The sequence below is a fragment of the Cucumis sativus genome, chromosome 3 (assembly GCF_000004075.3).
Source record: "Cucumis sativus cultivar 9930 chromosome 3, Cucumber_9930_V3, whole genome shotgun sequence".
Lineage (NCBI taxonomy): Eukaryota > Viridiplantae > Streptophyta > Magnoliopsida > Cucurbitales > Cucurbitaceae > Cucumis > Cucumis sativus.
In genome coordinates this window covers 20,724,432-20,751,146 of record NC_026657.2, presented here as the reverse complement: position 1 = coordinate 20,751,146, position 26,715 = coordinate 20,724,432, and the positions used below count along the sequence as shown (strand labels likewise).

The 26,715-nt window shown below is 34.3% G+C and overlaps 2 protein-coding genes and 1 non-coding gene across 11 annotated transcripts; 2 read left to right on the top strand and 1 right to left on the bottom strand.

Moving 5' to 3' along the window:
* Window positions 1–262: 262 nt before the first annotated feature.
* Window positions 263–2,616, bottom strand: LOC116402641 (serine/threonine-protein kinase STY46-like). Of its 8 annotated transcripts, XR_004215102.1 has the most exons (7): window positions 2,459–2,616; window positions 2,002–2,133; window positions 1,512–1,622; window positions 1,288–1,338; window positions 1,128–1,192; window positions 701–774; window positions 265–610 (listed from the first exon to the last, which is right to left on the bottom strand). XR_004215102.1 is itself a non-coding variant. In XM_031882158.1 (3 exons), the coding sequence occupies exons 1-3, from the start codon at window positions 1,130–1,132 to the stop codon at window positions 399–401; spliced, it is 291 nt and encodes a 96-aa protein (XP_031738018.1). In that variant the 5' UTR covers window positions 1,133–1,281; the 3' UTR covers window positions 263–398. The 8 variants fall into 8 exon arrangements, 1 of the variants encoding a protein (XP_031738018.1); XR_004215100.1 differs by lacking the exons at window positions 2,002–2,133; window positions 2,459–2,616 and having other exon boundaries at window positions 263–610; window positions 1,512–1,946; XR_004215103.1 differs by lacking the exons at window positions 2,002–2,133; window positions 2,459–2,616 and having other exon boundaries at window positions 263–610; window positions 1,128–1,187; window positions 1,512–1,946.
* A 7,497-nt stretch (window positions 2,617–10,113) lies between these two features.
* On the top strand, window positions 10,114–13,530 carry LOC116401635 (DDRGK domain-containing protein 1-like). 2 transcript variants are annotated; one of them, XM_031881787.1, is made up of 9 exons: window positions 10,114–10,273; window positions 10,411–10,548; window positions 10,688–10,793; window positions 11,518–11,624; window positions 11,770–11,871; window positions 11,963–12,124; window positions 12,328–12,384; window positions 12,594–12,630; window positions 12,794–12,996. In XM_031881787.1, the coding sequence occupies exons 2-9, from the start codon at window positions 10,429–10,431 to the stop codon at window positions 12,994–12,996; spliced, it is 894 nt and encodes a 297-aa protein (XP_031737647.1). In that variant the 5' UTR covers window positions 10,114–10,273; window positions 10,411–10,428. The 2 variants fall into 2 exon arrangements, with proteins under 2 accessions (XP_031737647.1, XP_031737646.1); XM_031881786.1 differs by lacking the exon at window positions 10,114–10,273 and having other exon boundaries at window positions 12,794–13,530.
* An 8,515-nt stretch (window positions 13,531–22,045) lies between these two features.
* LOC101210142 lies at window positions 22,046–25,150 on the top strand. The gene is made up of 2 exons (XR_004214860.1): window positions 22,046–22,635; window positions 23,617–25,150. It is a non-coding gene; the product is annotated as a COBRA-like protein 10 (transcript).
* The last annotated feature ends 1,565 nt before the right edge of the window (window positions 25,151–26,715 follow it).

Sequence of the window (26,715 nt, the reverse complement as noted above, 5' to 3'; positions counted from 1 at the left end):
GTTATATAAATAACTACTCTGAAGTATATTAACGACAATAAATCATCAATGACAATCCAGATGAAGAAACAAGTTTCTATCTTCTTTCTTAGTTCCTTTCCAGAATTCTTAATACAACTATTGCACATCTGAAAAACTTCCTAGGAATGGATTGATGTTCGAGCCATATTAGTGCCAATAAAGACAAAGTATTGCATGGAAAAGACTACAATTATTGTCTTTAGATCTATCCAGAAATCAACATGATTCTGTAAGCAGCAGATCAATGGTTATGAAATGAAGATACATAATATTGCCATCAAATTGAATACCAGTAAGCATGCTTTTAAAACTAATAGGAAACAGAAGAGTGTGTCAAAATGACTTGGTAAGTTAATAAGCACGTCTTATTGATCAACTCACGAAGTAAATGCAAAAGTTTTATTTCTTCTTACCCCATATTCATCCATCAAAAGATTTGCAGCTTTTAGATCTCTATGGATGATATTCTTTTGATGCAAATAGTCCATTCCCTTCGACACATCAACTGCCACTCTTAGTAAGGAAGGAAAACTAAGAACGGCCTTTTGTTGATGTAAAAAGTCGTGTAAGCTTCCACCAGACATGTACTCTAACAATCATGGGAGATTAATTTACACAGTTATAATATAGGCAAATCTCATCAGCATTATATCAACAAAATGTGTAATAATTAGGTTACCTGTAACAATGAAAAGGCTTGGAGGCCTGGTAGATGCACCAATAAATTGGACAACATTCTTGTGCCGAAGTTTTCTACAAATTTTAGAAACAAGAGGGTGAAACGGATGAACTACTAAGGGAGTGAAGGCCTAGATTGTTGACCACCAACAGGTACTTTTTTTACCCAGGTAAATTGAACTTAACATTAGTTTCGATGTTAAAGAAGAAAGATAAACTAATGATATAAATAATGTGAAAACTACCTATGCCCCAATAATATTTATAGGATTAATGTAACACCTTTTGGCGATAAGACAACCAAACTAGCAAACTATGAAATTGCGATAATCACTTTTATAAGAAGAAAATATATACAAGAGACAAAGATAGAAAGAATTAGAGAACAGATAGCAGCATTGTGGAAAATTAAACTGTGATATAAATACCTCATGATATGAATTTCTTGCTTCTCAGTATGGAAAATGCAAGGTGTGAATAGAGGATGCCTTTTCTATATAACTCAACTAGTTAGAATTCAAATAACATCTGAGGTGAAGTATAACCATCCTCAGGAATGTAACCTTTAACAAGAATATTGGCAGCTACCTGAATCTTTGATATTTCTTCTGCCAGTATATCTTTTAGCTGCTTGGTATCCTGTAATTTCAACACTCCATGTAAAAAATCAATTCATGGATGGTATAAATAATATTTTTTTAAGAAAAAATAGATCAAGACCATTCTGAACTGAAAAAATATCCAATGTCCTGCCACAACCCATTCAATGTCGTGTGAAAATGAGAAAGAAAAGCCTTGGAAGACTATATTACCTCAATTACCCAACCATCAACTACAAAAACATCCAAGGAAAAGCCATCTGTTGTTGAAAAAGCATGTGCTTCTTGAATATTCAGCCCAATCTCAGAAAGTAAGGACGTCAACTGAAAGGTAATTTCTGCTATGAATGTCTCACATATAATAAAAAATTTAGCTAAGTCCAATAAATCATATTCGGTATTTACAACTAATTTTCTTCAAATAGTTGTGCTACAAACATGAGAATGTTACCAAAAGCATAAACGCTTAACTAAGAACATTAGTTCCTCCAACTATAATGACCCTTTCTACTATGATGAATTACTGCTTCAAGCCACAAATTATTTTTCCTTTTCCTTCAGAACCACATCTAAGAAGTATAGCATCAAGAAGGACAAATCAGCATAACATAAAAATAAAGATAAACTTTTCCTCTTCATCAATCCTGCTCCAATCAGCATAACATTAACATTAGTTTCGATGCTAAAAATAAAGAAAAATTACACCGTCGTTAAAGCGGCAGTGTACAACGATACAAGAAGACGGAGAAAACACGATGAACGGATTCAAATTCCAAGTAAAGAGGCGAAAAAGGTTTCAGCCCATAGCCATGACATCTCATTTGGCCTTGATTTCCTAATTCGAACGAACAAAAATCAATCAAAAATCAACCAAATGCTTCATTGAGGCATTTCATCAAACACATTGTAAGCTACCAAAATGTTTCATCACCAACCTACACAAATTCTTGAAAACAAAGAAAATAATTTTAAAGATTGCAAAGAAATCGGCACTAGCCATGACATCTCTTTTGGAAATGAGAAATTGGGATAAGATCTTACCGGCAAAACAATACAATGAAAATGGGATAAACTGAAACTCACGAAACAATCCAATGGAGACAACGAAGAACTTCATAGAGAGAGAGAGAGAGAGAAAGAGATAAGGAAGAGAAGCTTACCGGCGGAGGGGAGGGGTGACGACCGACGCCCACGATTTGAAGCTTCGGGTTGATTGGAGAGGTTTGGAGAAGACGGGGGTGGTGGCGACGGGTTGGTGGAGAAGTTTCGACGGACGGGCAGGAGGGGGGTGGTGGTGGCGACGGGACTTCAGACGGTCAGAATTGGGAGAAAGCCGACGGGACTTCACGCGGATGGGAGGAAGAAATTGGGGGAAATTTGGGGGAAAGTTAGGGCACGCGGATGGGAGGAAGAATTTGGGGAAAATTTTGGGGAATTTGGGTTTTTTTAAAAATATAAATATGTAAATTTAATTTTTTAAATATAAAATAATAAATTTTTTAACCCTAACATTCTATGACATTAAATAACTGTCGCGAAAAGTGTTTTCCAAAAAATTCCGTCTTTTCCCGCCAAAAACGCGAAATTTTCTATTTTGTGACAGTTTTTTTTTTCATTCATTTTTTGAGATATATAACTGTCATAGTAGACAGGTTTTCTTCTAGTGTGGGACTAGAGTTCCAGAATTTTATTATGTAATAAATTTTTTATTAATTAAGTAAAACGTGTAAATTAAATATACGTACAAAATAAAACAAAACCATAGCAAAAACTTACATGAACATCTGCAACCATTGATGAAACAAACTAGCCACTCCGAGTGTGTGTTTCCTTGAACAACTCCACATGGTCGATTAGATGTTTCCGTAAATTTTTGCCTATATCTAAGGAAACAAATGAAAGGGTTGAATCTCTCTCTCTCTATTTTGTTCTAGGCTCTCACCTAAACCTCAAGGTAAGGGAGAAGGATGGACAATGTGAGGAACTTTGATTTTCCGGCCAATTGTGCACACCTAGTTCAGAAGTGAAAAGTTGTATTTATATACCAGAATTGATATGGATTGACGTTGACAGGACAACACATGCCATTAATATTTTTGAAAAGTTGTAGATGTGATGTGTAGCCTGTACTAGTCGTCTTTTTCTGACTTTCCACCAACCCCTTCTGTCTGCTAGCGGTTTAATTGCTTAACATGCATTTTCTCGTGCTGAAGTGGTTGGCTAGGTCTCCTTGGTGCATCAATGCTATTCGTTGAGCTTCATTCTTCTTCGCTTAGAATCCTGCAACAGGAGCATTGAAATGTAATAACACATGGATGCAGTTTTTTTGCATTAAGCTTTTCACATAGTAACCAAATCACCTACTTTTTTTTCTTTGTTTTCTTCCATTTTCATGCGATAGAACTTCATTATTTTACTTAAAATGCTACAATAACTTTTATTTCTACAAGTTATCAGTATGTCCTTTTAATTTCTTTTATAGATCTAGTATTTTTGCCTTCTTGGGTTGATTTTGGTAGAAATTTGGTATCCACTTTGAGATTTTATATTTTCTTAATTCTTTTATTTTGTTATATATGTGTGTATTATAGCTACTAGCTAAAAATGTTTGTGTACGAACATGATTTGTTGTTTTTATAGGTGGCTATCGTATTTATATTTTGCCTTCATTTAATTTCTATATGATCTCTCTACTTTGTAACTATTATAGAAAAGACGTGTACTTGTTTGAAGAAAGGTTTGTATTGAACATTTTAGACATTTCACACACGTCCAAAGTTGCTTTATAGTATTGAACTCCTCATACTACTCCATAGAAGCTTTTGTTGTATCAAGTCCATTAGGCTTGGTATTGTAGTGAAATGACTTGATAGGACATGCCCTAGAGGCTTAGAAATCCTTACCACCATCGAGAATGCTCTTAATGGATACATTTTAGTTATGTTTATATTTATGTCTTAATTGGAGAAATTATTTTGACTAGAAGAACTCGTAAAGAACAAATATTTAGAAGACACCATTAAAGTGTTCTTGAAAAAGCTTGTCACTATACTTTAAGAAGCTTACGAGAGTTTTTCTTAGAAAATAAATGATTGAAGAGGGATAGAGAAACATTTGTTAAGTTCTTGTTTGGATTTGAAAAAGATAATTAAAGAGGGAGAATTAGAGAGCCTAAATAAAAAATACCTTTATTTTAATTTTAAGTTACAAAAAACCTAAAATTAAAATAAAACAAAGCCTTTTTTTTCAAAAAACAAACAAACTCCCAACGTTGTCATCGACGTCATAAGTGTAGTCATAATTGCTGACACCATCAATGACTAACTCCCGACACTTCTTTTCACGACATTGGGAAAACATCTCCCAATGCATTTTTCCCAACCCGACTCTTGACGCTCATATATGCATTAGGAGATCCTTTCTGGATCTCTCGACATATTTTGATATATTTCTCGACAATTTACTGTGTTGGGAGATACAAAATTTTTTGTAGTACGCATTTAGAATATTTAGAAAAATAGGATAATTTTTGAAAAATTATTGTAAGTGACAAATTGGTCACATATTTACAAAATATAGCAAAGTTTACCTTGAAAGATAGATAGAATATAGATTTTTGTTTTATTTTATAAATATTTTGGTTCATGTTTCTATATTTGAATATGCTTATTATTTTTATCACAAATAATTAAAATGGTATTTTATATGCAACTGAATATGATGAGAATGTTGAGAATGGCTATAATTATATTGATTTATAATCAATGCTTCAATTAATAATTAATAATATTATTATTATGATGGTTATAAACTTTGTAACCGTTTTATGGTTATAATGATATATTTAATTCATTAACCAATATAGATAAAAACCATTATTTTTTATATATATTTGATTCTGAAAATGAAAAGTTGTGGAAGTGTTCTTTTTCTTTCCAAAAACCCTGAAGCAAAATTTTGTCTGATTCCATTCCTTACTCTCGTAAGTGCACGCTTAAGTTGGGAAGTTGTGTTAATCTTGGGGAGCAATCGGCATATGCGATTTAGCACCGAGGTCGCACCCAAATTTTTCTTTCTAAGCAATGGTTCGACAAGGCACAACATCGATCGACATTTGTTTGTAACAATTTGAAAGCAAGATTTTAATCGATTTATTCTCTTTTCATATTTCAATCACTTCCCCACCCATGGCTCACATTGTTGTCGAAGTATTTTTTAGCAAAAGATATTGTTGTCTTTGATGAAAAACCATACCCCGCCGCAGAAATTAGGATTTCCACTTTTTGGTACTTATTCGTAAAATTCAATATAATCGTTTCCAAGCCCTAAGATCACATTCTTCCTCCTCCACTACTGCCATTTCTCGCAATCCTTACTCTTTTCACCCGTATATTCAATTTGATTCCTTATTCTGACCACCGCCAATTGAAAATCTCCTCAACGATGGCGAATCTCAATCGATTCTTGATGATGATCTTGCTGCTAGATTCACTGCTCTGAAGGCATTGTTGCATTCCTCGACTACTTTGCCTTCATCTTTAAGACCTATTGATGTTGACAAGCATTCAGAAAGATAAAGATGGTGCCTATACAAGTGGAGGATGGAAGAGTGAAGATGGGAGACTTAGTTGGAGTGCTTCAATAATCAGACCACCGCCACATCACCAATCAACTATGGAGATATCACTGCGAGCCCAAGACTTTTTGGAAATCCTTTATTGATGCTAAATACACCATCTCTGTTGTTGGCAATATTCCTGTTATAGGAAAATACAGCAGCACAAACGTCCTTTAGAGGTCTATATGTAAAAAGCTTGAATGGTTTAATAGCACTTAATGAAAAATAAACAATGGCAAATGTTTATCTTTTTGGCATGGTGATTGGAACAATGATAATCCTTTAAAGCTCAAGGCTCCTAGACTTTTTCCTCTTTCAATGACTAAGGATGGATCTATTGCAGACGCCTGGAATGATGATTACAATGATTGTGACATTAAAGCTAAAAGACCTCTTAATGAAAGAGAGATTAGTCTTTGGAACAACATCAAAAGAATCTCTCCTAATTATTTCCGAACATAGAGGTATGGACTTTCCTGTTTGAAATATAAATAGCAATGGTGCTTTCTCAACTATGTCTGTTAAATCTGCCATTTTTTTATCCAATACATCGGCTGAAGAGTCTTCCCATTTCAAACATTTGTGGAAGTCCAAAATCCCTAAAAGTGTAAACTTTTCTTATGCTCGATGCTCCACAACGATATCTTTACCTCTGATATGATAAAGAACAGACTCAAATCCATGTGCCTCTTTCCAAATTGGTATGCTTTATGCAAGGCTGAAAATGAAATCATTGATCATCTCTTCCTCTATTGTCCCATTGCACAATTACTTTGGATCAGAGTTGGAGTTTTATAGGGGGTTTAGAATGTCTCTATATCTCCCAACAACCTATGTAACAGTATTTTCTCCATCAACATCAACTCTAAAAAAGGTTCCGTTCGTTTTAACATTATGGCGACAGTTTTATGGGTTATTTGGTTGGAGAGGAACAAAAGAACCTTTAACAATAGTTGTCACAATTCCATCAAATTATAGGAAGACATTTGCAATTACACAGGACTGTGGACATCTAAGAGAAAATTCTTCTCTAATTATTCACTCTCTATTATCTCTCTAATTTCAATGATTTTTTATGATTGTACGGGCTTATATCTAGCCCTTTTGTGACTTTTGTACCCTTTGTGCTTTATTGAATATATCGGGTATGATAAAGGTGCTAAAAGGGTGCCTACCTAGTGGAAATTCTTGGATGCACCTACTAACCTAAAGTGGTATCCTTTTAAAAAAAACTGAAACTCAGGTTGTCATACCAAATGATGGTGAGGATCCTTTGTCCTATAAATAGGCAATGAATGATGTAGACAAGGACCAGTGAGTCAAAACCATAAACCTTGAAATGAAACTTATGTACTATAATTTAGGAGCTTGGAGATCTACCTAAAGGGGTGAAACCTATAAGATATAAATGGTTCTATAAAAGAAGGAGAGATTCAACTGGAAAGGTACCGACCTTCAAAGCTAGGCTTGTAGCAAAAGGCTATACCCAAATGGAAGGGGTTGACTATGAGGAAACTTTTATCCTTGTTGCTACAATAAAGTCTATAAAGATTCTCTTGTCCATAGCCACATTTTATGATTATGAGATATGGCAAATGAATGTCAAGACTATCTTCCTGAATGACAATCTTGAAAAGAGTATCTTTATATCTCAGCCTGAGGGGTTCATAACCTAAGGCCAAAAGCAAAAAGTTTACAAGCTGAATCGATCCATTTATGGGTTGAAACAAGCATCTAGATCTTGAAACATTAGGTCAGATACTGTGATCAAATCTTATGGTTTTGACCAAAACGTTGATGAATCTTGTGTATACAAGAAAATCAACAAAGGTAAAGTAGCTTTCTTAGTACTTTATGTGGACAATATCCTCCTCATTGAGAATTATGTAGGATACCTAACTGACATTAAAACTTGGCTAGCAATCCAATTCTAAATGAAATATTTGAAAGAGGCACAAAAATGTTCTTAGGATCCAAATCCCAATATGTTCTTCCTATTCTCTGTAATTCTCTGTATTTTTTAAGCATCTTAGCCATAAGAAAATTAGTTTATGTAATTGTTTTGCCAATGTACTAGTAATTTTAGGTTCCTAATTAAAATGAGTTTATGGTTCTGATAATTTTCACTGTGTTTGGGTTCTTATCCCTTCACTCCCAACTATCAATAGCTTCAGGTTCACACTGATATACGAGTTGAAGGTGGTTCCTTCTAGAGTTCGAATGAACTATTTGACCATCAAATCTCCTCGCATACCAATAGTTTCACATGTTTTGATGAAGTGAGCAACATGTTTTGGGTTGCCCTTTCCATCAAACTGTTAGAATTTTGATGGCCGACATCCATTCGACATTCTAAACATATTGTCAATCATCTTCGTATATGGCTTGGAATACCAAAGGAAAACAGATCCACTATATATGAGTTTTGATGGAATTTGTTATAATTTTCTGTAACTTCTGAACAACCAGTGATTCAATTGAGGTTGAATTTTGTGGTTGACTTTCTTGCAAAACTGCCTTTTGATCTTTGTCATTATTCTTGATGGTATATGTATGACTTGATTTAGCAATGTGCGACTCTCGATGTGATTATTTAGAGATGTAATCTCATAATTCCTTTCTTCAATTATCTTCATGAACATGTTGTTAACCTTCTTTTCAAGCTCTATCAAGAAATCGTCACTTGTATCTACGTCAACCACCATAACTGACATTATATTTGGGTGGGGCATCTCCTCACTTGAGTATTCAGAGGACGAAATGTGTTCATCGATTACAAGATTCTCCTTGACTATGATTCCACCTTTTGGTGGGTTTAACAGTTGTTTCCAAATGTACTTTGCGACCTTAAAGCGTGGCATATCACCAAACTATTGAGTCTACTTTGAGCGACTACGAGTATTTGGTCTCCTGCTAATGTCGCCTAGAGCCTTGAAAGTGTTGCCTTTAGATGCCATGACTTCAGAGAAAGAGATGAAATGTAAAGATGGTCCCACCAAGCATCCCAAACTGTTCACATGGGACTTCCAGAGAAATGTAATTAATGGAATTTGAACTTTGTATTGATTTATAGTGTAGTAGATACAATCTCTAATATTTACTCGTTTGAAGCTCTCTTTTGAATATAAATTAAAACCTAGAACTTCTTGTTCTTCGATCTTTAGGAAGTTGTTGTTGCAAATCAATTTGAGTTTCAATCTTCTAAAATTCAAGAAATGTTTAATCTTCCAAGTGTTCAATCTTTCAAAAAATGGTATCGATAAGAACTTTCACATCTTGAGAGGTTTAGAAGTTGGAATCTTCAATTTTTCGTTCAACCAAAGATATCTCTTCAAAATGACAACACCTATATTTATAGAATTTTTTTATGGACTTTAGGTGCGCTTAAGCCTATTTGCTTGTTGGACTTGGGCTTGAGCCCATTTCCTCGTTGGGCTTCGGATAATAGAAATTTAATTACCCAAATCAATTCAAATTATAATTATCAACATGAACTCGATTTTTCTGTGACGACATGGTAAGATTTAATTGGCCAAAATTTTTTATTCAACACATTTATTCAAAATTAATTTTATTTATTTGTCAAACACTAAGAGTTTGTTTGAATTGACTTGAAAAATATTTTTTTAAAAAAACTTATTTTTATTTAAACTCTTTTGATATAAAAAAATATTTATAATATATTTCAAAAGTTATTTTGAGTGGCTATTGAACACTTTAATATTTTCTAAAATGATACTTAATTTTTAAATTAAAAAGGGATATTTTTAAAAATAATAAAATAAATTAAAATATTTACAAGCTATAGCAACATTTTGGAGTCTATGACTGATAGTCTTATATTATTATAGCATAGTAATGACTATCAATTATAAAATTTATTATATATTGTATATATTCTGTAAAGTCTGCTCTTTTTAAAAATTTCACAACTTAATGAATTATAAACACCTTACAATTTAAAAAAAAAAAATTGATAGGAATAAAAGTGATTTTAACATTGTCAAAATCAATCATAAATACACTAATTTGACGTTTTTGAAAAAACCACTTTTTAAAAGACAGAATACAAAATTTAAGCATTTTATATTTTGTTAACTTAACAAATTATATGTTAGAAACACACACAAAAAAAAAAAAAAAAAAAACTTCAAAGTAATGTAATAAAAGTGAACCGAAGCGAACCGGTGTTCGGTTTAAGGTTCCATATAGACCAGTAAAGAGATGACTTGCAGAAGCACTAAACGACATCGTATTCTTGCCGCTCCTCTCGTTACGGTTTCTTTCGCTTTTGTTTGTTCATTCTCATCGGCGATCTTCAGTTCCCAAGCACCACTTTCTGATTCCTTCTCGCAAGGTACGCTCTTCAATGCCTTCTATATCGTAATTGTTCGTAAATATTCTGTTTAAGAAGTTAGATCTTTCTTAGAGATGTTTCGTTTGCGAATTTTCAAGCTATTAAACAAGTTGAAACGATGGAATTTTTGGTCATAGGTGTAGAGAAGTTGCAAAATGGAGGAATTTCTTGTGGCAGTTCTCTCGATGCTTCTTGTTGCTGCATTGGTTCCTCTGTTTCTGTGGCGACGCTATCAGGACTCCCGCTCCGGTCATGCACACGAAGATGAAGATCAGGTGTGGTTTTGGAGGATGGCTGATGAGTTCTTTGAGGGTTTATTTATTTGTTTTGTATTGAAATGGTATTGTCTTGGTTATCAATCTGTTTCGAAGAAAGGGTGTCGGGGGTTTTTACTTGGTTTTTGGAATCTTTCAGGTTCCTCAGAGAGAAACGGTGGTTCGTGCTACTGGTGGTGGCCGTCGTATGCGCCGGAGACCTGCTATGGCTGCTAGTTCGTCGAATGCAGAGGCAAGTCTGGAAGGTTTGTATATCAATTAGCTTTCTAAGTCTTTTTTTTTTTTTTTTTTTAATTTCATTAGTTTGTTATGTTGTTAATATCAATTGTAAGGGAGTATGGGGGCCATGTAGCTCAAGCTCGATTCACTTGGAAACTCTCCAATCAGTTGATTGATGTGTTTTAAATTAAAATGAAGTGTACACGACTGCATGCCACATCTGAATTGGTTAAGTAGTTGTAAATAGTAATCACTTAATTTCCTCCCTTCCAAATTTCTTCAAGTTTAGATTCAAATGTCGATATGCACTGTTAAAAAAACATTGAATTATGACCAAAGACTACTAAAAACTGGGACGGGAAGTAGCTAAAGGGAGATCACCTACCTACTGCCTTCCGTTCCATATCCATTTCATCCATATGGTATATTTAACATAACGTGTTGCAGCTGCTTGGATTTATATCTATATACACATAGATAGATTATGTTTATCTAGACATCAAGTGTACAGATTTTGTACGAGCTTGTCAATCCTTACCTCATAACAAAGAAGGTGAATGAGAAATTGATGGCTGTTGACCGCATGTTATTGGTATATTGAGCAAAAAGAACTTAAATATAGAGGTTTTTATTGTAATAATTAGCCAATACGGAGTTTGAAAATGCTTGGAATAACCAATGTGTGATTTTAACCAAGAATTTATTATTTTGAATATGGCAACTCTTTAACAATTACTCCTGATTATACAGATAATGCTGATGGAAGTGATGATGAAATTGTGGCTGAAGAATACCATGGAGGAAGAGTGTTGAAGAAGAAAGAAAAGAAGCGACAAGAGCGGGAGGCACAAAGACAGGTAACATCGCAGTGTGGCTCTTAGGTGCAGAAAAATGCAGATGTCTTAGGTTCTTAGATTCAATGTATGGCTCTTATAGTCTTCTTCTTTTTTTCCCACAATTTTTTCTTACACTTTGTCATCTTTTCTACTCATGTTTTTGAAGGCTGAACAAGCTTCACGTGACTCAAGGTTGACAAAACAAGATCGTTATGCAGAAATACGGAGGAAAAAAGATGAGGAGCGTGAAGAGCAGGAACGGTTACTGGTTAGTTAATCAATCATCTTTTGTGTTGAGAATTCTAAGTGCAAAGTAGGTTGGAACTTCTGAGGTTGAGTGGTCTATTTTCTTTGTTTAGGAAGAAGAAGCCAAGGCACGGAAGGCCAAGGAGGAAGAGGCTGCTGCACTTGAGTTTGAGAAGTGGAAAGGGGCATTTTCAGTTGACGCTGAAGGTACAACTGAAGCTGAAGTGGAAGGCGGAAATCAAGATTTGCTGACTGCTTTTGTGGAATATATAAAGGTTAAGCCTGTCATGTTGTTATGAGATGCTGTCTTTTTACCTTATGAGAATTCTACCGTTGGGGACATATTTTTGTGTAGGTTGGGACTGGGAGTGAGACCTGCCCATGAATGACTAAACCTGTCTATGCTTAGTTACTGCCTGTTTAATTTATGTTTTCCCTCTGGCACTTTTTCTGAAACCCTTCGTACATTGTTTTACAGAGTCATAAATGTGTCCCATTGGAAGATCTTGCTGCAGAATTTAAATTAAGAACTCAGGTAACTCAGATTATGGTTGTTGTGGGTATGCTTTCAAGATTTAGTTGTGTTCGTAGTTCTTTTTTCTACCAAAAAAAGAAATGGAGTCAGGGAGTTTCAAGGAGAATGATTTCCCACTCTTGGCTTTTTGATTTTGTGTATGTTCTTCCCTCAGTGGTTTTATGCAAATAGTACCTCTATTTATTTCACAGTATATTTCACTAATGCAGGAATGTATTAATCGGATCACCTCCCTGGAGAGTATGGGTATGCCTCTTTCATTTTTCTTCTCTCTGTCCCTCTTGTCTAACCAATGATCATGGATTTGTTTTTCATAATTTCTTGCTAGTTTTTACATTTGAACTTTTGATTAGATATCACGAGTAACGTTAATTTCCATTCCGATTGAACAAATGCATGAATTTTATAGGACGACTTTCTGGCGTTATGGATGATAGAGGAAAATACATATACATATCAAAGGAAGAAATGCAAGCGGTAGCTGATTTCATCAAGCGTCAGGGAAGAGTTAGCATCTCACATCTAGCTAGTAAGTCCAACCAGTTCATTGATTTGGAACCAAAACTCCAGTTGGTTGAGGAAATCAATGTTGAGGAGATAGCTGTCTCTTGATACACGTTAATTTTGAAAAGGAATGTTACACATCAAATAATCATTATCAACTAGTATATATTTTACCCAAAGATCGTGGGTGGAAGTCGATAAATCTTCATCTCTGCACAGGTTCTTCAGAACTATTGTTTTCATGCCTGCATTTTATGCTTGGATTCATCTCGTAATCTCATGCCTAGAAATAGAAGATGATCCATCTGTCAGGTCTTTTTGGTTTTGGAAAAAATGGTTGTGATGTATGGGAAACTATTGGAGGATGTTAATAGACAGGAAGTTTTCTGAAGTGAAGCAAATGGTGGTAGCGGGCACTCGAGTGGCTAAACAATTTCGCTGAGAATAGGACTAATGATTCACACATTTTCTTCTTGGTGTACTGTTTTTAATCGACAGAGTTAGATCCGTGAAAACAAATAATTAGTTGTTTGTCTTTGAGTAAGTGTTTTGAATGTTTATCATGTTTAGAATTGCTTAATACGAATGATTGTGATTTGAGGAAATAGTTGAGGTGGCCGGTGGGTCGTAAATTTACTCAAACCCTCACCGATTGCTTTCAATTGGTTCATGTAGTTGTCTTTAAAAATCCTAAAATTAAATGACTTTGGTGGAGTCCATGTAGTTGTCTTTAAAAATCCTAAAATTAAATGGCTTTGGTGGAGTCCATGGTACGGCAAATGGTTCCAAAAGTGCTATTTACTTGTTATTATGATTGATCGTGTTCCCGGGTCTACCTCTAATTCTATAACAGGTGAACAAAAGAAATTTGTACAACTTCAATCTTGTACAATTATTTCTACTAAGAATGTCGTAAAGAGTAAGATGTCGATCCATACAAAATCTATGTTAAGTAGATGTCAAGATTCAAGATTTTGATAAAATGAGTGGTTTGGTAAATTTTGCAAAAGTAAAGCAAGATTGTTTTTTATTTTTGAGATTAGAACATAAAATCTAGGGGTGAAATTGAGTTGGGTTGACTCAATCCAACTCATAACTCGAATTTATATTCCAACCCAATCCATAAAATATGGGTTGGGTTGGGTCGAGTTTTTTTTTCTTTTTTTTGTTAACGGGTTGGCCTGCGGAGGAGACGAACGGACAGGTCTCAGAGACAAAGAAGAGTTAGAGATTGGAGACGGAGGAGGGATTGAGATATGAGATCAGCTTGCAAAGGTTAAGATCGAAGACAGACGGAACGGACGGGTCTCACCGTCTCGGGTTTGGACAAAACGGACGGGTCTTGGGTTCTGACGAAACGGATCTGAGATGGAGAAGGAGACGCCAAAGAGCTTTGACAAAGGAGGAGACGTTGAAGAGCTGAGACGCCGGAGGAGATGTGGAGGTTGCGTGAGGGAGAGGTGGAGGCAAACAGTTGTGCATGCCTGAGCTGAGACGGAGGAGGAGATGCCGGAGGTTGCATGAGGGAGAGGCGAAGGCAAAAGCAAGGCAACGCGAGGGAGAGGCCGAGGCGGAACGGAAGGAAGTGAGGACTGAGTGACACCTAAAAGAAAGCTAATGGTTTTTTTTTATTTAAATAATATATATATATATAATATGTATATATATAATATTATATTAATTTGGGTTGGGTTGGGTTGGGTTGAACCGAATTGTTCAATCCTCCAACCCGAGACCCAACCCAACTCGAAGAGAATAAATTTTTTTAACCCAACTCAACCTATATTTTAAACCAACCTAACCCCTATAATATGGGTTGGGTAGTTCGGGTTATTCGGGTTCAATCCGTTTTCTTACCCCTAATAAAATCATTAAAGATGATTCTCTCAATCAACTAAATTAGGAATAAGGTTGATTGAATTGAACTTCCAATCATAGAATTAAAACCGAGAATTGAGAATTCATTCAAATATAAAGAACAAAAAAAACTCTTAATTCATACTAAATTTATTAAGAGCATTTCTATCGTTGGCGGTTTTCATGCCAATTCAAGTTTGCATTAAGTTTTTTAGTGTTTTTTTTGTTGTGACAAACTAAAGATTGGTGAGCCCTAATCTTTATCCTGATTAAAGGTTTGCACCTAATTTTCATGAGGAAAACCAAGAGATTAAGGTTGAGGTTGAAATTCCTAGTACACCATCTCTAGAAAATCTTTCCATCATGGATTCCACTCTATCTTATGAATCTTGTCTTGAGTCAACCAAGGAGTCGACTTGTAAGAGATAAGGTGGAATTTGTGCTGAAATTTGAAGATAGTCAAAAAATAAAGCTTGGGGTGGAACCTCCAATTTCTTGATTTCATGAAAATCGATCTATTTGCCTTAATATTTTCCTAATTTATCATGAGTCATGTCAATATTTTTCTTCTTTTTCTAATCTTAAATCTTATTTTCCTAATCTTTAGTCTTTTTTTATTGTTTAAAAAATGACAAGACTAGTTTTCATGATAGTTAGTGATATTAAACTAAGATATTGTTTGCATTTAAATTTATTTCAATATAATAATAGCTAACTCTAATGTCATTGCATGCCTAGTTAATAGTTAAGTCATGAACGACACTTGTTTGATGTTGGCTGTCTCCAATCACCCTAAAACTGGTATGCCAAAACAAAGGTGTATAATTGGAATGGATAAATAAACTCCAAAGTCTACGTGATAAAATTAAACCGATGATAAAAGTTGAGTTGTAATTTGTAAAGAAAATGAATTAATAAAATACCAAAGATTTTCCAAATTAATGCCTAATAACAAAAATTACTCAATTACTCATGGGCTCCTCACCGAACAGATTGTTATTTTTTAAATGCAACACCCTTGATACACTACAAGAAATTTGAGTTTTTCAATGCACAAAAATTTATTGAGAAACGAAACGTCGGTCGAAGGGGGTTTCTTCCGATGCACCAACTCCAACGTCGAAGGAGGTACTTTTTCCTGATGCATATTAATGCACGTTGGGACTGCCCAGAATAATTAATTATACGATTAGATTTTCTCTGACGTGACGTCAGAAACATCGAAAAAAGGATACATATTTCTGATGCATCACTAATGGCGTCGGGAATATGTAGGTTGTCCCGACGTCTACAGTGTCGCGTCGGGTAAGGGGCAAAGAATTAATTGTATTGTTTGTCTTCCTTCGACACGACGTTAGAGACGTCGGGAAAAAGGGTACCTATTTATTGATGTGTTAGGAATAGGTTGGCTATTCGACGTTTTCGAGCAGTGTCGGGAGTTCCTCTTTTAACAAAGCATTCTATTTTACAGAATTGAAAGAGAAAAGAGAAAGAAAATGAGAGAGAGGGAGACCGAGAAGAAGAAGAGATTTCTCACCTCACCGTCGGTCCCCGTTGTTTCATTGTCGTCTTTCACCGCTCGCTGTCGAATATGGGTAAGTAGGATTGTTTTATTTTAGTTTTGATGTAATTTATTTTTATTTAGATTAGAAATTATGATTTGAATTAGTTTTTGTTCCAGGAATAAGCTTTTGAATTAGAAATTATGTTTTAGGAGGGGTTTAGGGTTTAAGGTTTAGGGTTTAGGGTTTGGGGGTAGCATTTAGTTCAAATTTTATTGTTGTTTATTTTTTAACAGTTTCGTTTGTTAGAACTACTAGGAATTTGTTGTTGATTTCTTATGGCTATCCTGCAATCAATTATGGTAGTCTATTCTCTTTAGTGCAAACTTGGTTTAGAATTAATTAGATATAGTAGGGTGTTTGGTTAGTTTGGTTAGTTTGTTCTGGTTATCCTATAGTTAGGTAGCCTTTGTAGTTTGAACTTAACTTCAGTTAAAAGATTGGGAGGATTTGGCATAGCTTATTTATTCATGGAGTAATTAAGTTTAGGGTTTGATAGGAGGAATATAGGACTAATGATCAAACATATTTATGTTTTAGGTCTTTAACGATGGACAATGGTTGGATGAAAGTTAGGAATAAGTTATCGATTGAGTATAGAGAGGGTGTGTCCCAATTTTTAGAGATTTCCAAGTTCCATGTCGATGCTTACAGACGAATAAGGTATCCACGTAAGAGATGTATGCACTAAAATTGGTACTCATTAGAGGGTGTGGAGCGACATCTATTGACCATCAAAATATCCCCCTCCTATACAAAATGGTTGTATCATGGAAAGGCAGTAACTTCCATAGAGGTATTGAATGGTTTGATGAAGGAACCAGTAGTAACCCTTTTCATGAAGGAACTAGTAATAACCCTTTTGATAAAGAAGAAATGTTTGGTAGTTTAACGATTTACAAGCTCCGATTGAACACGAATGAGAAATAGAGGAAGATTTGGAGAATGAGATGCCCTTCAATGTTCGGATAGATATAGAAGAAGAAACAACAAACATATTTTCGGACTTATTGAATGAAGCTCGTAGTGAGTTATACCCCGATTGTTCTGAATACTCTTTCTTGAAATTTTTGGTTAAGATGATGCATGTAAAGGTTTTAAACGGTTAGAGTAACAATTCATTTGACCTGATGTTAGACTTAATAAAAAGTATGTTTTCAATGTGGGTACTAATGTCCCTAGTTCATTCTACGAAGCCAAATAAAAATTGCATGACTTGGGGTTGGGATATGAAGCTATTCATTCTTGTTGTTGACGATAAATGACTTTTCGGTGTATGGTGACTTATCAGGGTGGAGTATCAGGCATGTCCCATATGCATAGGAGATAGATCATCCTTCGGGATAAGAAGAAAAATATCTTTCTTGGGACATCGACATTATCTTTCTGAGAAACATGTGTACTAGAGAAGTAGGCTGCACAATGGAAAGGTAGAACGTAGGGCTGCTCAAGTGGTAATGATTGAGCACGAAGTAATAGAACAAATAGATCAATTGGATTTCCCAGTTCTGAGTAAACATCTTGCATTAAAGAAGAAGAAAAGAAAGAAAGCTCTTAATTGGACTAAGCGAAGCATTTTCTTTGAACTTTCTTACTGGTCGGACATCACGTTGTTGAGACAGTTGAGGATGACACTCTGAGCAGACCCGATATCGATCCTAATAGAACTAAGACATGCAAAGCGGAAATAGAATCGAAATTCTACCATAATTGCCCCTAATTAACATGTAACCCTAAATTAATCAATTTAGGGTTATAGGGAATATTACCTTTGAAGCTTTCAAAAATCTTCGATATCTCCTTACCAATTCAATCTGAGACCACCACTAGTAGTCACCAACTATTCTCTGGACAAAGAACCGGGTTGTGGGATCCAATTGGTGTAGAAAATAAATGAGATAAAAGGAAATTGGAAGGTAGAAATTTGTTCGGTTGAGATTTTGGAGTGTAATAAAAAGGTAATTTCTAAAATTACTAGAAAATGACAAAAGTTTTTAAACCATTTGAAAACACCACTATTTATAACCAAATGCAAAAATGCATGTAATTAATTTGCCCAACCTCAACACCTAATATTTCACTAACAATTAGTGAAACTTAGTGGGTTAGGTGTCTGCATATCATGTAGCCACAATCCCACTAAGGGTTAGTGGGATTATCCAACAAAATCTTGGATTTTTTCACTTAGTCCAAGGGTTAAATGGTCATTTGACCTTTCAAGTCAAAAGTTAATATTTTGACTTTTTACCATTTTGTCTATCTTGACTAATTTCGACCTTCCGAGTATGAATCCGCATTCATTTTTTTAAAATCCAAATCACATTTGAATATAAGGCCAGTCAAAGTTTGACTTTTCAAAATCAAAAGTCAACATTTTGACTTTTTACAACTTTGACAATTTCTATCAATTTCGAGCTTCCTAATATGAATTTGTATTCATATTTATAGTATTTAAATCTTATTTAAACATAAAGCTCTGTTTCTAGTCAGAAGATCGGCAACTATATCACTATATTTGTCGGTTTCTCTTTATTCTCTCAATTCTCCCAATTCGACTTATTTCATCACACTGTTCTAAGTTTATTATGAGCTATCAGGGGAACCTAATAGACCTATAGATCATGGGCTTCAACAATTCAAGATTAACTAGCTAAACTCTTTTAGACCGAGTTAATCAACATTCTTTAACTAACGGGTCATTTCACTAAAGTCCCGTAGTTGCACTCCCTCACTATAGATATATTTGTGTCCATTTGATAAAACCGTAATCAGTAAGTTAATCCTTCACAGGTTGTTTGTAACCTTGGCTGGGTCAAAATATTGTTTTACCCCCAAGACTACATCTTGCTCCTTAAGTCCCACTAATCCACTATTGAACAATTGGTTTAAGGTCCGACCTATAAACTTAATCCTTCTTGGGCCAATGAGAGGGTAGAGCTCCTTCTTCAAGACTTGGATTCAGTGCTTATTAGCATTATATATATCTAAAAAAAATTGTCGTTGTAGGTGTGGACGTGTTGAAGTATGGTATCCACGCTTAAATTATTTTAATTTCCTTTTTCATGTAATTTTTTTAAACAGTTTTGAAACTGTGTTCTTGTGAGAAACGTTTATTGAATTATAATATAATTTTAATTTTGATATATTATTTACTATTTTGGTTGTTCAGTTTTTATTTAAATTAAATCAAATTGGAATCCAATTGAAACTACAATTGAAACAAAAAATTAAAATTAAAAAAAAAACTCAAATTATTATTCCCAACACACATACTGCATCGAGAAATAGGTCTTCCCACAACGCATGTAAGATAGCATCAGAGATAATTTGCACGATGTAGCATCGGAAAACACCTTCTCCCGACGTCCACAAGGATGTCAAAAGAGTCATATAGGTCACCCCGACACCTTGACGTCGTCTACCAAATGCATATCGAAAAAAGGTCAATCCCGACACATCTTCGGAATGGATCTCTCTACACGAATTTTCTAAGGCCCTTTTCGACGTTGAAGAGCACGTTGGGAAAGATTTTACCGATGCGTTGTGTAATCCTCCCTGATGTCGTACTGCATCGAAAACAACCAAGTTCTTGTAGTCATAATTGGTACATAAAACAAGGTATGAAAAAAAATTAAAATTACTCAATTAAATTCATCGATAGTTTTTGAATTCTGAATCGAATATGACTTGCACGCACGCACAAAGGACAATAAGATTTTACCTTGAATTTTTTCAATGATAGGATGTGTTTGAAAGCTTCCACTGATGGATCTAATATGTTAATTAATAGTAATGAAGTTATTATATAAATTTTCTCCATAATTTCATTGTCTTTGCTCAAAACTAGCAAAGTTCTAAGTGTGAGTCATTATATATTTATTCATTTTTTTCTCTATAATTTTAATTTAGAATGTCGATGTCATTTTGAGACAATTGTTTTCGGTATCATTAAATTCGAAAATGATCGCTCAAAAGAATTTATAGTTACCGAAACCTAGTATACTATGAAAACATAGTAAGAGTAGCAAGTCTAGAATTGATTTTTTATTATCTTTTAAATATTTGAAAATTCTTTCAATTTCATTTAGGAAATTCAACTTTGACAAGAATTTAATTTAAGAAAAAATCTAGTTCTAAAAAGCAATAAAAGTGACACAAAAGTGATCACAATCAAGTAAAGACACATGTTCTTAGAATTATAATTTTAAGAATTATAATTTTATGAATGAGTTAGTTACTTTTTAACTTGAATTGTCACACTTCCTCCCGGAGCTCCTTTCCTGAAACCCCTAACATAGCTCCACAAGAGGGTGCGGGGACTGATAATTCATTGCCATAATTTGACAACTCTCACCAACCGACTAACTTGCTTGACTAGAGCAGTCATAACACAAATGTATGTTTCGCTTCTACTAACTAACTTAGTCTCTATTAGTTGTAATTTTTATGGTACAATAGCAAAAATGTAAACTTTATAACTTAGTGGAAGCTTAAACATGATATAACCGTACCCCTTTACAAAAAACTAACTTGACTCATATCAAAGGGCTTTAACAACAATAGTAGACATGCTCTCACCCAAAACCTAAACTTACAAAGCTCATATACTAGTCTTAAAGTTTTTTTATTAAACAATATAACTCTATTGGTCTAACAGCAGTAAGCTCAACACTTGAGGATACACAATACATACCTAAAAAGAGAGAAAACATTTGAAAGATTAAGTCGAAAGATTTAGTGAGTGATGATTTTATAAAACATGTAATTCATAAACAATTTGGCATAAAACCTTGACTTAAAGAAACATTCAAGTAGTAAGAAATCATTTCATAAACATGATACCTTGTAAACATTAAACATTTGATAACATAACATAAACCTTTCTTGAACTATGGATACATATAATCGAAGCACTACTAATACCTCATCATCATAAGACGGTTGGACATCAAATCACCCCATAATCAAAAGATAATTTTAATTTATAACTTTATTTTATAAAGTTTGATGACATTTTTTAAACTTTGAAAACTTAAGTGTATTTTTTACTATTGATAACGATATTTTTACTTTTTTGTTTTTAAATTTTGAAAGACTATAACTAGTATTTTGACACAAAAAGGTCCATATATGCAAGTGATTGGCCCTGTTTTATAGTACATATTTATGAAGTTATACTCTTTAAACAAAAACTAAAAACCTATAATAATGTTCTCTTCCTCCTCCATTCTATTCTTATCTCCCTCTCATCATAAAATTGAACAAATTAGTTTTGTGGTTCAGCAATTTAGTTTTTATTTTGTTCATATAAACAAACCACAAACCACAAACCGCCATAGAGTTCCAACCACATCGAATAATCTCTTACCTCAACATCAACCTAAATTTTAAAGAATCCAAAATCAACACCATTCATTCCCCTTTTCTAAAAAACATAAAAAATATAAACAATACATAACTCTCTAAAATTTGGGAGAGAGAGAGTATCCGTTAATTAGTTAGCTCAACTGTCAGTTTCAAACTCAAAAACTTCTTACCCAAATCTAACTTCGAAATTAAAAAACAAAAACACAGCACACTTCCAAATCTCTCGCCCACTTTTGCCGGAATTTTCACAATTCATCTTTTGACTAAGTCGTCTCCGTTTCCAATTACTCTCTTCTCTTCCCCCTATAAAACACCCCAACTTCTCCTCCTCTCTCTCAACGCCGGAATTCGATCATCTGTAGTTTCCGATCATGCCATGTTTGATTCACACACCCTTTTTGCTAACTTTTGTGCTTCTCTCCCATCTCCAGCTATGTTTTTCACAAGATTACATTATTGGTGGTGGTGCTAGTGATGGTGGTGGCGACTCTCTGCCTGAGGCAGAGGCACCACCGGAGCAAAATGAATGTAATGGGATATTCTTAACGTACACATTTTTTTCAAGGGAAAAAGAATTTCCACATGTGAAGAATGCTTCTGCCCAGGCTTGGGCGTTCAGAGCTCAGGCAACGTTGTTTGAACGCCGGCACCACGGAGCTGGAGGGTTGGAAGATGTACATTGGGTTTCAACATAGAGAGATTTTAGTGTCGGCGAGTGGGGCGGTGTTGGTGGACGGTTCGGATTTTCCGGCGGATGTGGGGAAAGGGGTGATCTTGGCTGGGTACACACAAACGGACTTGAAAACGGCGATAGAAACTGCCGGAGATTATAACCAAATGCAGATGACGATTGATATCACCGGAACACAATTCGGTGTGAAGAAGAATGGAATTCCGATGCCGAAAACAATTGGCCTTGAAAACGAAGGCTTTAAGTGTCCGCAGCCACGCCGTCATCGCAGTAATTATTTCTTGTTTCTCTTTCAACTCTTCAAACCTTTCAAATAACTTTTCTTATTTTAAAATAATTAAATGATTTATTGTTTAAATCATTGTTTTCAAATATGAAAAAATAAGCAAAATTTCACTCTATAATAGACTTCCACATTAGCTAATATTTTTGTTTCAATTTTATTATTCAAAATAATTTCTGATTAAATATTAAATTTATTTTTGAGTAGTTGAACGCTTTTTTTTCAATATAATTTGAACGTGTGAAAAATTATTTTAACAATTTTAAAATTGCTTGAAAAGATTTTCATTTTAAGATTTATGAAATTTAACAAACATTTAATAAGTGGACTTAAAGAACTTTGAATTTAGTGTGATGAAATTTAATAATTTTTTATTTTTAATTGTGAAATATTCATTTGGCAAGGAAAACTTTTTTGGAATAATAAATTTAAGGAAACTAATAGCATCTCAAATCTTACAAACTATATGAAAACTATAACCAACATACATTTTCACATTTTTTTAATTCTTGAACACAAAATGTAAATTTTACATTAAATAATTTAGTTAATTTTAATCTTTTTCACAATGTTATCTAAAATTGAAAATTTTATATTCTATATATATAGTTAGAAGAAACGAATAGTTGGAAAATTAAAAGTTAAAGAATTGAAGTATAGATTTAATTTGAGTTTTCTTTTTTCTTATTAAGAATTAAATTTGAACTTTGGATATTGTAATGATTACACAAACCAAATTTATTTGATCTAAATATCATAGATCAGATGCAAATTTGAAAGTGAAGTAGTAAATTTAGCGACGTAAAGGCTTTGAGCCTTGAGGACAGTAAATAGAGTAGACAACTAAGCAAGCAAAACCCAAGGCTTTTCCTTTGAAGTTTGAATAGATTGAAGATTGAACTCACTATCCCTCATTCATAAAGATAAACTCAAATAAGAACAACATTAATTCCCTCCATTTTTTACAGGCAAAAGCTATATGCACATTTGCTGCAAGAAAGACCCCAAATTCAAGGAAAAACCACCAAAGAAGACGAAGTTTTTGCCGAGACAAAACGGCGATCTCTCCCTCACCTATGATGTTCTCCAAGCTTACGGCAACAACTATCTCGCACAAGTCTCCATCGACAACAACAACCCTCTCGGCCGCCTCGACCATTGGAACTTAACTTGGGAATGGATGAGAGGAGAATTCATTTCCACCATGAGAGGAGCTTATACTCACAGAACTGATTCCTCAGACTGCATCTTTGGCCCTCAAGGCCAATACTATCAAGATTTTGACTTCTCCCAAGTCATGAATTGTGAGAAAAATCCCATCATTGCGGACCTTCCTTCCGATCGAGCCAACGATTCCAAGGTTGGGAAGTTACCCTTCTGCTGCAAGAACGGCACGATCTTACCGTCATTGATGGATCAAAGCAAAGCAAGGTCTATTTTTCAGCTCCAAGTCTATAAACTTCCTCCTGACTTCAATAGAACTGCCTTGTACCCTCCTCAGAAATGGAAGATCAATGGCATTCTTAACCCCAATTACAAATGTGGAGCTCCCATTAGAGTTGAACCAACAGAATTTCCTGACTCGACTGGACTTCAAGCCATAACCACAGCCATTGCTAGTTGGCAAGTGGTTTGCAACATTACAGCTCCAAAACCTAAACAATCTAGATGCTGTGTTTCTTTCTCTGCTTATTATAATGACTCTGTTATCCCTTGCAATACTTGTGCTTGTGGATGTGATGAACCTCAAACTTGCAACCCAAATTCTTCCCCATTGCTTCTTCCACCAGAAGCCCTTTTAGTTCCATTTGACAATAGAACTATAAAGGCAAAAGCTTGGGCCAAAATCAAACACTTACCAATCCCAAAGAAGCTCCCTTGTCCTGATAATTGTGGAGTTAGTTTAAATTGGCATATAAACTCAGATTATAGCAGTGGTTGGACTGCTAGAATCACTCTTTTCAATTGGGAAGAATACCCTTTTGAGGATTGGTTTGCTGCTGTTCAATTGGATAAAGCTGCTAAAGGGTATGAGAATGTGTACTCTTTCAATGGGACTAAACTCCCACTAGATATGATCAAGAACACCATCTTCTTTCAAGGATTGGAAGGTTTGAATTACCTGATGGGGGAGACGAATGGGACGGACCCGAAATTCGATCCGCGAGTACCGGGAAAGCAACAATCGGTGATCTCGTTCACTAAGAAGAATATGAGGAACCTTAATATAAGGGAAGGAGATGGATTCCCTTCAAAGGTTTATTTCAATGGAGAAGAGTGTGCAATTCCTCCTCATATTCCATTAGGAAATGATGCTGCACATAGCCTTCAAGTCAGCTCTGGACCTTTAACGCTGCTACTTACAGCTGTGGCCTTTTTCATAGCCATTAACTAAAAAAGCAGTTTTAGAGGAAGTGATTTTGGATGAGCCAAGTGGTGGGAGAATTGGTGTTAGTTCCATTGTGCTTGGATAGATGGAGGAAGGATGATGAACTGATGTTAAGGGAAGTGCTTTATAAATGGAGTTCCGTAAACTGTGTTTTGTTTGACAAGCTTTCTTTTTAACTGTCTCTTTGAAAGTTAGGGTTGTTTTGAAATGTATAGTCCTATTGGTTTCAGATGATCAACTGATTCTGTAGCTGAGTGACAATAACAAGAACAATGTATAGGTGTGGTTCTGTAATCTATATTTTCTTGATGTAATAACAGTACTGAACCTAATATAATTCTAAGAATTTCCACTTCTTAAATGTTAATAAAACTAGGATTGCTCTTTGGGTATGCTCTTAAAAGATTATTTTAAACACCCATGTCAAACCACTATTTTGGTCATTTCTTTCCAAATGTCTCAAATTAAAAACTATCATTGGATAACATCTATTAATGATAACAGTCATCATTGATAGCATCTAGATATATGTTGTCACCGGTAGCTTTCAATTTGAGAAAATATTATTTCACACTTCTTGATTTTTTCACATGAAAATCTATCACTAATAGCTACAATTAGTGGATATGAATGAAGTTGTTACTATTAGTGATAACTTGTCACTATTACGAATATTTTTTTCTTAGTTTTCTTAAATTGAAAGCTATCGCTGATAGCAATTGATAATTGTTATACATTGTTATCACTAATAGATTCTACCAATGATACTCTTGACTTGAGTAATATGTTATCAGTTGATATCATTGATAATGACTATCAACGATAGCTTTCAATGATAACCACTAAAGTTAGATCAATAACTTTCAATTTGAGAAATATGGTATCAGTTGCTATAGTTAGTTGTTATCACTAATAACTACTATCAGTAATAGATTTCAGTTTGAGAAATGTGGTATCAGTTGCTATCACTAATATCTTTTATTAACGATGTTGATATCAATTGATAATCATAGCTACTATAAGAAATTTTTTTATATTGTTATCAACGTAATATGATATCACTAACATTATCTATCAATGGTTGCATTACAAGAATATCGTTAATAGCAAGTATAAGCGATATCATTATAATAATATTTTTTTATAAGTAATATCTCCTTGGTAAACATATCAAGTTTGAATTGATGATGTTTAATTAGCTATCAATTGATATCTTTTATGGCTACTATCAATGGTTGCATTACAAGAATATCGTTAATAGCAAGTATAAGCGATATCATTATAATAATATTTTTTTATAAGTAATATCTCCTTGGTAAACATATCAAGTTTGAATTGATGATGTTTAATTAGCTATCAATTGATATCTTTTATGGCTACTATCAATTATATACTTCTATTGCAATCACTGATAATATCTATCAGTGATAGAAAAAGATGAATATCATTGATAGCATTTATAAGTAATATCCTTAATAGGCTACTATACATCGATGATATCAAGGTAATGTTACTATAGAGTGATACTGTAGTTATTTTTTTCTCGCATAAATGGACAAAGAAAAGAGAATAGATTAACTTGCTATGTAACTACAAGAAATTTTGGATCTCTCGATACTGCTTTACATCGTCGAAAGAGATGGCGTTGAGAGATATAGGGTAATGCGACAGGAGATAT